This window comes from Acanthochromis polyacanthus, chromosome 15, assembly GCF_021347895.1.
Source record: "Acanthochromis polyacanthus isolate Apoly-LR-REF ecotype Palm Island chromosome 15, KAUST_Apoly_ChrSc, whole genome shotgun sequence".
Taxonomy (NCBI): domain Eukaryota; kingdom Metazoa; phylum Chordata; class Actinopteri; family Pomacentridae; genus Acanthochromis; species Acanthochromis polyacanthus.
Window position 1 is genome coordinate 919,181 of NC_067127.1, and position 12,337 is coordinate 931,517.

The window sequence follows — 12,337 nt, forward strand, 5'->3', positions numbered from 1 at the left end:
TGTAAAGTTCCCATTCCACAGCAGAAAACAACAATAAATTTAGCAGGAACTAACTGTTTTCAATAAATTTTGGTAGTAGCACTGTAAAAAATGTTTTTCAGAATTGTTATTTTTACAGCGTTGGGTTAATCGAGCCGTGGCCTCACTGTTTTGTGTCTGTTATCACATTGTATTTGTGAAGAAGTGAAGAAAAATCAAACTCTATATATATATATATTAATAATGAAACTAAATACAACACAGAACATTTGTGATAAGTTTCATTTAAAGAGATAATCACAGATGACGTTTACTGATATATTCACTGTTTCTGAACAAACACTGAGCATTCTGTTTCTTTATTCAATATTATTTTATGTTGTTAGTTGTGACTGTTCATGTGGTCGTCCTGTTGAGATTCAAAGCCAACTAGGGGATCTTAAACCTGCTTCTATCTACATTAGTGGCAAAAGAAACACACTTGGTTTGTTTTCATGTCAGTCAGCCGACACCCACAGGGAGAAAATAAAGGCTGCTTTGTCCTCATACATGCAAACATCTTGTCCTCTACACAGTCATGTCCTCAGCTTTTCCATTTAGAAGGTCTAATCAGCCTACCTGGGACACAAAAATCTCTTTTAAACCATTTAAAATAGGTTCAAATCCAGATAAATACACTTTATTCTATATGAGACTTTGCATTTTCCTTAGACGTGCAAAACAGCCAAAGATTTTACAGATCATTACAGTCTTTTTGTTGTTTTTCAACCAAAATTCTTTGTTGAAATCTCTCAAACACACACAGTATCAGCCACCAGCAGCTTAAACTCTGAAAATTTTACCTTAAAAAAAAACATCGTGATCAAATGTAAATGTCTCTAATCGTCAAACTATCAGCCAGACAAAACGACTCAGCTTTGAAAAATAAAATAACATCTTTTATTTGGTGAGCGGTGTACAGCACTATATGCACTAAAGGCAGGTCTATGCACAGTTATAACGTCTTTGCTCTACATGTTGAATAAGTAAAAAGTGATTATATGCATCTGTGTCGCCCAAAAATCACCGTTTGATCATCAGAAGACCACGAATGTTTCCTCTAGAACAGCTCTGATCATGATTGCACCGCTGAAAGTTTACAGTTTGTTTAGAATTTAACACAACGGAACTGACGGTCCCATTTAAACCTACTGAAAATGAACAAATAAATCAAATGTTCTATAGTAATTCTATGCAGCTGTTATTCTATTGATAGTAAACGGGGGAATATTTCAGAAAGCTAATGGTATTATTTATTGTTCTGTTGAAATGCAATGGAACAGTTGGTTAAAAATAAATCAGACAAATGTTCCATTTAGAGTTTATATCACCAAGGATTCATTTAATGCTAGAAATCATAGTAGAGACACTTAAAATAAACACATCAGAAATATTACTGTTGCCATGGACGGTCAGCAATACTTAAAGGATTCATCAGATTTAATGGAATGCTCGTCACATTAAACACTAATTTGGGAATTCTGTCCATTTAATATTAATGGAAGAAGAGCTACTATGAAAAAAAGGCCAATTTTCTCATAAAAGTTTTATAAAATCGCCAAAAACACTGAAAGTTAATGGTGTTCGTGTTCCATTTAAGATTAGTTGAAAAACTTCTCCACTTGAAGGTGATGGAGCTTCTTTTTGAATAAAATGAGTTTAATCACATAAATATCCCATGTAAAGTTAATTTGAAAACTTTTAACCATTTGAAATTCAACATACCTACTGGAATTACATCTTGTTCTGTTGACATTCAGTGTTTCTGAAGTTTAAAAGAAATTCTAATTGGACATTTTGAAACAAATATTCGACTGAATTCGAAGTATTGTGCATTCAAAGTGAACTGGGATGTTATTTAATTAAAATTAATGCACAATTTGTGTGATTTACAGCTGCAAAGCTGCAATTTTACGGAAATCTAAAGGAGCTACATCCGCTACATGAAGGAATTCTTCACTGAAAGTTAATGGAGTTCATGTGAGGGGAATTTTTTGAGAATATATTCGGATTTATCAGCGATTCAAAGCAGAACATTGACTCAAAATCAAGGCAGAAAACAGTGTTCTGTTGATACTCAGTGGGTAAAATGATTAGATGGATTTTCTCAGATTTAATAGAACAGTGGTTCCAGGGAAGTGGAACAACAGAAAGAAAGCAAACGAGGTGCTTCTGTTAATATTTCCTGCTGCTGATGGACCAAAGTGGACACGCGTGTTGCTCTGTGCAACCCCGAGAGTCTTTAGGGATTAGCGTTGAATGTGTGTGTATATATACGGTGTATATACAGTGTAAACATGTACTGTGTGGATGGATAGATAGATAACCACATCAGAGGATAAAACACATCATCATCGGCGGATCTGACGTCTCAAATGTCCTTTGGATTACTACTGCGTTGTTGTTTTTTGTTTTTTTGTTTTTTGGAATGAGCGGTTTCATGAGGATGACTTGAGGTATCGACTCGAGCAGACGGCCCTCCTCAAAGCGGCTGTAAAAAGACACAAAAACAGAACAAAGAAGAAGGTTATTCATGTGGACAACAGCCATTCTCACCTCTTTGTTTCCCTGCATTTGCATATTTATAGATTTGCTGTAATACTAATGTTTCCCCAGTTAGTTTCAAGGTTTCATGCTGTACTTTTGCACATGCCCGTCTAATTCTACTGACATTTAAGAAGCATTTCTCTTTCATCATGTGCCTTCTTTTCTCTCTTCCTGAGCTGTGATAATGCTACATCGGAGGTCTCGCTTCTTTCTCATCATTTATTGAAAGAATTTGCGGTTAGTTTCAGGTTTTCATTTTGAGCATTTTTAGTCATTTGAGGGTTAAATATGAATCATAGTCTCGAGGTTTGCATAGCTGCACGCGTCTGTACCCACCAGCTGAAAGTTGTTTAGGAGGTGGTCTACGTTGATGTCGTCGTAGCTCTCCTGGAAGGTGTTGGGTTCGTCCCTGGACTCCTCCTGGTCGCTGTTTCCTGGATCTTCTAGGCTGTAAATGTGAATGTGGAGGATGAAACTGAATCCACAAATAAAACTAAACACCCCTCCTTTGCCTGCATCTTCTCCTGTCTACTATTTCTGAGCAAATATGAAAAATTAAACTTCTTTTCTTCACTTTTGACTGGATAAAAACATTGTAGGGGCTGTTTTTGTGCCTGTGCTGCTTTTATTTGTGTATGAAGCAAAGATTTTGAGAAACACGAACCTACATGTTGAGCAAAGTCCGTCTTTTTCAGTTTTTGTGTTTTTTAAAGCTGGGTATCTAAAAAAGTGCCAAATATGGTACAAAATGTATAGATTGTGTGCTGTTTTGCAGCAGATATTTCAGATTCTTGCCATTCATGTCTGCTTCTAACATTTATGATTAGGCTGCGTTCATCTGTAGCTCCATCACTCAGTGTTTGCTGCTAAATGTTCTTTCATTCACCCACTAAAACCTACAAGACAAACTCTGACAGAAGCTGCAGACTTGAATACTTGAGAATTTGTGCAAATCTATCATTTTTGTGCCTCAGTGTTTGACAAAAATGCATCTTTCCAAAACATGTTGATGTTCAAGAGAAAACTTTAAACCCCATAATGAGGTTTTCAGAGCACATTTTCACAGCTTTGCACACAAATGATATGATTTGGCTTCACTCACTTTCCAAGACAGTTGCTTTAAGAATACATTCAAGAGGAGAAGATGGTGCTGGATCATGATCTATTGTTGTTTTTGACCTTGTAATCAATTTATTTACTTAAAGTTTGTTGGTTTATGTGCTTTCCAGCTGCTACTCTCACATGGAAGCAGCAAAAACAACAAAATAAAGCAATAAAGTCAATGTAAATGTACTTTTACCTAAAGTTTTTCCTTCTGTTCATCCATAAGAATTCTAACCAACCAACTAAAACTGAAATCTAGACATCTTATTCTAAAGTATGGATACAGTGTTTGCATTAATGCCAATAAAACCTGTTTTACATCCACACAGAGTTAAAGTGCTTCTGCTGAGTCACAAAATAATTTTCCTGTAGGATCTTAGAGGTGGAGGACTGATTCCTACCTTCTCTTTCCTGTGAGCACTGAGTTCAGGTACTTCTTGACGGCCATCTGTTTGCGGAAGCGGCTGTAGTTGTCTGTGAAGATGGCGTCTGTGTGGCGCTTCACCGGCTCGTCCATCAGCTCGTCACTAAACACGAAGAGACGACATCAGAGTGACGCCACCAATCAGGAGGATTCAGCAGGTTCTTATGTAAAATCAGTTCAGGATCTGTGATTCACGCTGTTTTGTGTGTGTGAGTTTCTCCTGGCTGCACAACAGACATGTGTAAGAGCAGGAAACAGAACAGTTTAACCTTTTAAGTGTTTAGCTGTGTACAAAATGCATCATCAAGCAGACAGGCTCTTCTAACTGCAGGCGCCAGCAGCTCTGGTGTTTCCTAATGTCCAGGTTAGAATCTGTGGTTTTGACAGGACATGGAACACTTCTATGGAGCTTCAGGGTGTTTATTCTACAAATGTTGACCTTAAACACATCATTTTCAAGCCCACTTCTGAAAGATGTGTTTTAAAATAAGCAAACTAATGTTTAGCAGCCGACTTCCTTCAAGGGTAAGAAGCGTTTTTCCTCCGTAGTTAAATTACAAGTTTAAATACAAGAAATAAAAACAAAGAAACTTCAGATTTCTGTATCTATTTACGTTTTCTGCTCATTTTCTAAACAACTTTTCTGTCAGTTTTTGCTGTGTCTAGTATCCCCTGAGGCTCTTTTTCATTTGACAACAGCAAAACAGACAAATATTGAGCAAAGTTGATTGTGTTTTAACAGTTTAAAAGCAAATATCTGACAAAAAGGCAGATAATGATGTTTAGTCTTGAGCCAGTTATCAGCTGATTATATCTGGTGTTGTTTTGGAGCTGGAATTTTTGATTTATGCCTTTATTGCTGATTTTTAACACTAATTTTTTTTAAATTTTTACAACTATAGGTCTAGAATTCATTGAGGCTTCAGCTTCTTTGTACAATAAATACAATAGCGTATCTTTTTTTTTTTTTAAAAGTAACAATGTTGTTTTTCGTCCTATAAAGATGCAGGTTGTTGATTCCTTTGAAAATGGGGGCTGACTTTGATTTCCTATGACCCTGCTTTTACTATACAACCCTGGCTATTCAGTTTATTTAGAATTTAAAGCTCCATAAATCTGTAACCAGGTTTCAAATTGTTTCTCTCTTCCAATTTTCTACGCAGACGTTTTGCCCTTTCTTTCCCCAAATCTGCACTAAACAAAGAATACGCTCTTTAAAAGCGCCGAGCAGCCGGACCGCTCACCCACCTGACCCGCTTTCCAATCAGGGACTCCAGGTACCTCCGCGCTGATAGCTGTCCCAGGAGTTTGCTGTATCCGCTGGTGAACAGTCCGTCTGCGTGTCTCGTCGGTCTGCAGAGCATCACAGCACAGTTGGAGTAAAATCTGCTCCTATTCTAACGTTAAAACACCAGATAAATCCACCTTGATGGTCTAAATCGGACGGAGCAATGATTCTATCATTTATGTTGCTCTGAGAAATGTTGCTCTGTATTTGCCTTGAACACCATTTCTGATCCCTTTCCTTTAACGCCCCTAAATGCGTAAATTGTGCTTCTTAAAAAGCTCTAAATCCATTGTTATTGTGAATTTAAAATATGTTTCGAGATTACTGTAAATACAAATGCTGTAGGAGACAATCAGCAACGAGCCATAAGATGATAAATGTGGACATTTTAAAAAGAGAGGACAGAAATATTAAAGCGACTTTTCAGCTGAGGCATCATCTGTCAGTTATTTTGCTACTGAGGTGAAGTTTTCTTTCTCTTTCCGGAACACGGCGCCAATAATTGGAACAAATGAAGACATTAATCATGACAACATGCACAAAAGTCCAGATTTCTTCATAAAACTGAGCAGCAGTCATGCACACAGAACTGGAAAGATTTCCTTTCCATCTTTCTGCAGCTTTGGTTGGAAAGAACTTTTTTTTTCTTCTCTCACCTCATGGATGTGTATGGCAGACTCAGGGTCCGGGAGTACAACACACTGCACAGGGCTATTAGGAGGAGCAGGTGGGGACCGGACCGCGTTAGCATCGCTTTACACCTGAGGATGGAAACACTGACTGGTTACGTGAACACAGTAAGCAAATCTGATCTAATGATCAAATCATTCAGTTTTGCTCAGAAATTACGCTCAGCAATCCAATTTATTTCCGTTATTTCCGTTTTTTGACGGAGAAAATACAAGAACTCGTCGGAATCTAATGCGTAATTACACACAGAAACTGAGGGGGATTCAAGATCTCTGGACTCTGCTGGCACCGTAAACCCCAAACCAAACAACAGACAGACCTGATAAACATCTGATTTATCAAACGAGTTACTGACAGAATGCCGAGAATGCATTAAAAAATATCCACAATAAATGTAAATATGAAAATATAAAAATACGGTTTTGTGAATTTCCTTTTACCAACTCGACTCGAATTAAAAAAAAAACAGGACCGCGTTTTAGCCACAAATGACTGCTAGAACATTATTCTTTACCAAACTTCTCAGTTAACGATGAATTTGGAATTTGGAATGCAAAAGAACTCGCGTACTCCAATGCGTAATTACGCACACTGCAAACAGCAGCGAAGATTAAACCTTGGTGGAGAAGCTGCAATTCCGCTTCCATCACAGACCATAAACTAGATGGAACATGTCGAGCTGCTGTTTTAGCCACAAGGGACAATGAATTCGATGCTTAAGTCTGCATATTGGCATTCGGAAAAACGTATCCAAAAGCGCGCATATTATGGAAACACACTACCAAACACGCGGAGCTCACCATCCCCTTAAACTTACAAAATCATTTCTGTGCAAATAGAAGACCTTACATGTGTGCTTGATGAAGTTGCCTGTTTTGGTTCTTTGCGCTGAGCTGTCCAAAGGTCCTGGTCCTGAGCCTGTATGTCCACACTGCTGATCCGCTGTTTCCAGATTCTCTCTGGTTCTCTGCTCGCCTTCAGCTCTGCCTCCGTTTTATACACCTGTGTGTTTCTCGTGGAGCAGGAGGGGTCATGAGATTCATCAGGGGCCTGAGACGTCAGTAGGTCGCTGCTTCCGTCATCGGTCTTGCTCACGGTCGGAACCACGGAGGCCTGTGTGGGAATTAGTGGGGAGTTTTATTCTGTTTCTTCTCATTAATCGCAGGAATAACCAACTTATGCGCCAGGGTCGATGCCGTTGACGCATCTGATAATTTTCCTCCAAGTGCAGATCAGCTCCTGTGGGGAAACACTGAGGAATGGACAGGAAATCTGCAAGTTACAATCTGATGTTTTCTGCATACCTGTTTCAATAGACAGAAGAATGAGTACAGGGCTAAGTCTCCACCAGCGAGCTTTGTGAACTTTGGTGCTATACAGTTGTGCCAATTCTGTTTTGCACTTTAATTGTACAACAAACTTTTTGTTTTCATCCTAAAAATGTGCAAATCCAGCAGGTAAAAGCCTCAAATAACTGCAATGACTATAGATTTACATGAACTTTTGGTACATAATCGTCTATTGTGTTGAGTTTTACACTTTCAGAGCTCTATGTGATGGTTTTACTGAAACTTGGAAGCTTATTTTTGACCTTTTCTCTCAACAGTGAGGATTTCTTCTTGCTTTTCAGCTCTGGTGCGTAAAATCTTGAGTAAAAACGTCTTTGACAAAAATCAAGCAAGCAAAAATAACTCTTAAAAGAAACTTTTAAAAGCTGTCAATTTTTCCATGTAGGAAACGCAAAAATCCTGAATGATGAGAGTCACTTCCTCATTCTTCAAATGAGCTCTGAACAAAGTCAGAGCAAATTTAACAGTAAAAATACAACAGACCACCACTGTGCTATATGAAGATTATTCTTTTTCTATAAATACAAAATCTGTTTTTTGTCTTTTTGCCAAACCTTAACTGTCACTGAAACATCTGTACCAATTAGGAGTACAAAATGTGCAGAAATCATAAATATACTCAATGTGCATCACATTTGAGCCAAATGGAACAGAGCATAAAGGAAGACATAAAGGAAGTCTAGTCTGATTTTAAAATCATCTGAGGAACCAAGACTTTCAGATTTTTTCCACTGGCATCAAATTATCTGATTTAGCAGAATGTTATTGTCTTTAACACATACATAGCAGGAGTTTTAAAAGGTGTAGAAAAGGTTATTACAGGCCAACTTCAGTCTGAGAATCTCCACTGAATGGCCCCGGCTATTTTGAATGTTTATATAATGTATAGGAATGAATAAGACGTGTTCCAAGTAGAATTCTGAGCTATAAACACTTTCTGTTCCATCTCGTGCATTGTCCTGTCCTGACACAAATACTTAATTCCACAACAATATCACCAAAATCCTGCTGCTGCCATTTATATCCACATAAATGAGCACCATGATGGGCGTTGAATAACATGAGGCTCCTGCAGATTACCACTTTTAAATCAATACAACAAAACATTTTACAGGATGTTTACAAGATGCTGAGGCTGAGTTCTATTTCAGGTTTGTGTTGGGCTTTTTGTAAGAGAATGGCACACAGGACTGAAGTGTTTCTGAGTCCACCCACAGTGTCCCTGATGAGGCTGATTTGCTCTGCTGGAATGGCAGTGAAACAGCCGTGACGTCAGCCGGAGCAACATCCATCCGTCCGTCCATCCGTCCATCCAAATGAGTGTGAACCACTTAGCTGATATCACTGCAGAGACAAACGATGATTGGCTCAGACATGTTAGACACAGAGGGAAAGAGACATTGTGGCCTGTTTAGGTGATAGACAGAAAAAAGCAACAATAAAGCAAAGGGGAGATAGAGGCATTAAAGCAAACAGATAATTGGATAAACAGACTTCAAATTGCATAAAATGTGGAGAAATGAGTAATTTACAAGTAATTTACAGGTCACAGGTAATAGTTAACCTACACTTTGAATTATAATTGGTTTTCAACTTGCATGCCTTTTGGTCATGTTTTTAGATACAGATAATTAACATAACATTATATGTATATATATATATATATATATATATATATATATATATATATATATATATATATATATATATATATATATATATATATATATATATATGTTTATTTTGACAGTTTTGATGCATAATGCAAAATGGAGGTTTTCACATCTGACTTTTTTTCAGTTTTTTCAGTTTCATCCTCCAATAATCTTTTATAATGTCTTATGTCCCTCTGGTTGAAAGACTTTTTTGTGTCTTTCCAAGTCAGGATTTGTTGTTTAAATGGATAAGTTTGTGACTCATCCATTAAAAGATATTTTGGTTGGGTGTGTACCTTCTAGATCACCAGGATTCTCTGACTTTAACATTATGCCACCCACAGTAGAACTAAGGTGATGGAGTTGCTGTATTCTGGGTTATTGGCTCTCACTTGTGGAAAAACCTTCCAAAGATACGATGTCGTCTCATCTACTGGCATCAGATCTATTGTGGAGTTCAAGTCGATTAGCTTAAGAATTAGCACTACTACACTAGTTCTGCTACCACCACCATCATCACCAGTCCTGCTACTAGCACCATCACCACTAGTGTTCCTAGCTTCACCTCCACTGCTACACCAGTCCTGCTACTAGCACCAATACCACTTCTACTAGTAGCACTAGTTTTGCTCCTAGCACCACCACTAATAGCACTAATTCTACTAGCACCACCATCATCACTAATGGCACCAGCACTACTGCTAACACCACCATCATCACCACTACTAGCTGCACCATTACCACTACTACTACTACTAATGTTATCACCACTCCTACTACCACCACCACCAGCTGCAACAACACCACCAACACCACCGCTACTACTACTATTAACACAATTATCACCACCAGCACCAATAGCATCAGCACTAGTACTAGTAATAACTGCACCATTCCCACTGCTACTACTACTAACACTACCACCACCACTACTACACAAAATGGCACAGAGTCCTGAATGTACAAACCAGAAGCAGGTAAGCAGCAGGGAGTCTAACATGAGGGAGGACAACAGGACAAACTGTGAAAGTCAAACTAAACACTGAGAACTGATTGGGCAGAGGAGAGGTGAAGCTAATCTGACCAATCAAAAGGGGAAAAGAGGGACAAAGAAGAAAAGCAAAATACAAGCAACACACAAGGAAATGCAGTTTCAAAATAAAACAGGAAGTAACTGAAAAGGACATGAAACCTACACAGAGACAGGCAGACACAGAAATTAATTACAATAACAAACCAACCCAGAAACCAAAACCCAAATCCATGGGAGCACAGCAAAGCATTCAGCAGCTAAAGAGTCAAATACTTTTCTCAGGAGTTGGTGGAGAACGAAAGCTGAGCTAAAAGGAAAGAGAACATTGGACTTTTATTCATTACATGGACAGAACAAAGCTCTAAATAAATGCTCATGTTACTTAGTCGCTGCAGCAGCCATTCGTCAACATGTTCACCAATTCAATTGTTTAAGGTCGTAAAATGTTAATGTGTTTATAGCAGTGCTGCTTGATATCGACTAGCACAATCTGTTTGTCCAAAGACGTTCCTCTGGTCCCCCTTTTTATATTTTGATATAGAATTTCTCTTAATGTAGCATTGATTTCTGTTTTTTGTGGCACTGTTAAAGGTATACATGGTGTTGTTGGGCTGCACACTGGAGTAGTGGTTAGCACTATCGCCTTGCAGCAAGAAGATCCCGGTTCAAATCCCGGCCTGGGATCTTTCTGCATGGAGTTTGCATGTTCTCCCTGTGCATGCGTGGGTTTTCTCCGGGTACTCCGGCTTCCTCCCACAGTCCAAAAACATGCTGAGGTTAATTGGTTACTCTAAATTGTCCGTAGGTGTGAATGTGAGTGTGATTGTGTGTCTGTATATGTAGCCCTGTGACAGACTGGTGACCTGTCCAGGGTGTCCCCTGCCTTCACCAGAGTCAGCTGGGATAGACTCCAGCACCCCCCATGACCCTAGTGAGGATAAAGCGGTGTATAGAGAATGGATGGATGGATGAATGGTATTGTTGTAACATCAATTTCCCCAATAAAGAATTAATAAAGTTTATCTTATCTTATCTTGATTGACTGATTGATTCATTGATTGACTGAATAATAAATTGAAAATAAAAAAACATTTCAGCTGATATATATTGAAATGTTACTTTCTGCTTTTTAATCCAGCATCTGCGTGTCAAACATATCAGTTTACTTGAAACATTTCTACTGCTGGATAACAGCAGGGACAGTTTCATAGTAAAATAGCATTTATTTGGGAAAAAAAACTCCCAAAATGTACAAAAAATAGCTCAACTTGTAACAAGCTGCTCAAAAACACGTATAGCTGTTCAACCAGGTAGAAACTTACTCATTCAAGTTTAATGTTATGTCAGTTTCAGATGCATTAATTAAACCTGACATTTACAGGAGACACTTTACAGAGGAAAACACAAAACACAGAATATTTTAAAATCCTGTCATAGCCATGTAAATATACGTGGACAATGTGGTTTCAAAGTTTGTGTTGGTCGCTAGCATCAAATCAAAATGGAAAGTAATAGCAAGACCCCCGCAAAGATTGGATTCAGTTGCACTTGGGATTGCATACTAGATAATAATCACAGATTTTATTCCCTTCTCCATCATGACAGCAGCTTCTATGACCTTCCCAGATCTTTGATATCTCAGTAGATGAACCCTCCGCCTCACCGTCCTCCCTCTTCTCAGCCATGATGGCACTATGTGAGCCTTAATGTGATCAGTCAAGAGAAAAAGTGGATTACGCAGAAGTCCACGGGAGAATGCGCTGGTCTAATTGACAGCAGTGATCGGAGACAGATCCCTGCAGGAAGAGGAAGCTGATGGAGGAAACATCAGCGTTATTATGTTGATGGAATGTACGGAAGGAAACGTTCCAATGGACGAGTAACAGGCTGCCTCACCTCAGTGACACAGAGGGCTGAAGACTGTTTATTGGTACTTTAAATAGTACTAGAGAGACGATTTGTGCCACTTCTACTGCAGCAAATAATTTTACTGTAATTTCTAATACGACACCCACTAAAATGAATGTTACTCTGTTACTGTAATTCTATTGCTAGGTTGCTGAGGGTGGATTCCGGGTCGTCATGAACAAAAATTGACCCCTGGTCACCACTGATCTCCTGTTTCTTTGTCTCTCTGTGCCTTCGGTAAAAACCCATCATGCACAGCGCACACACACGGATAGGAAATCTATTCCCATCTCGCTACCAGCTTAATCTGACTCCAATTAA

The 12,337-nt window shown here is 38.6% G+C and overlaps 1 protein-coding gene across 1 annotated transcript; it reads right to left on the bottom strand.

Moving 5' to 3' along the window:
* Positions 1 to 632: 632 nt before the first annotated feature.
* Positions 633 to 7,084, bottom strand: vip (vasoactive intestinal peptide). The gene is made up of 6 exons (XM_022189649.2): positions 6,921 to 7,084; positions 6,038 to 6,142; positions 5,342 to 5,446; positions 4,071 to 4,196; positions 2,902 to 3,013; positions 633 to 2,509 (listed from the first exon to the last, which is right to left on the bottom strand). Coding segments are annotated over exons 1-6 (459 nt in total). The 5' UTR covers positions 6,923 to 7,084; the 3' UTR covers positions 633 to 2,500.
* Between the last annotated feature and the right edge of the window lie 5,253 nt (positions 7,085 to 12,337).

Coding starts and splice junctions, on each gene's coding strand:
- vip (XM_022189649.2), bottom strand. Junction 4,197..5,341: donor CTGATTGGAAAGCGGGTCAG/GTGGGTGAGCGG, acceptor CTTCGTGTTTAG/TGACGAGCTGATGGACGAGC. Junction 3,014..4,070: donor GTGCTCACAGGAAAGAGAAG/GTAGGAATCAGT, acceptor TCACATTTACAG/CCTAGAAGATCCAGGAAACA.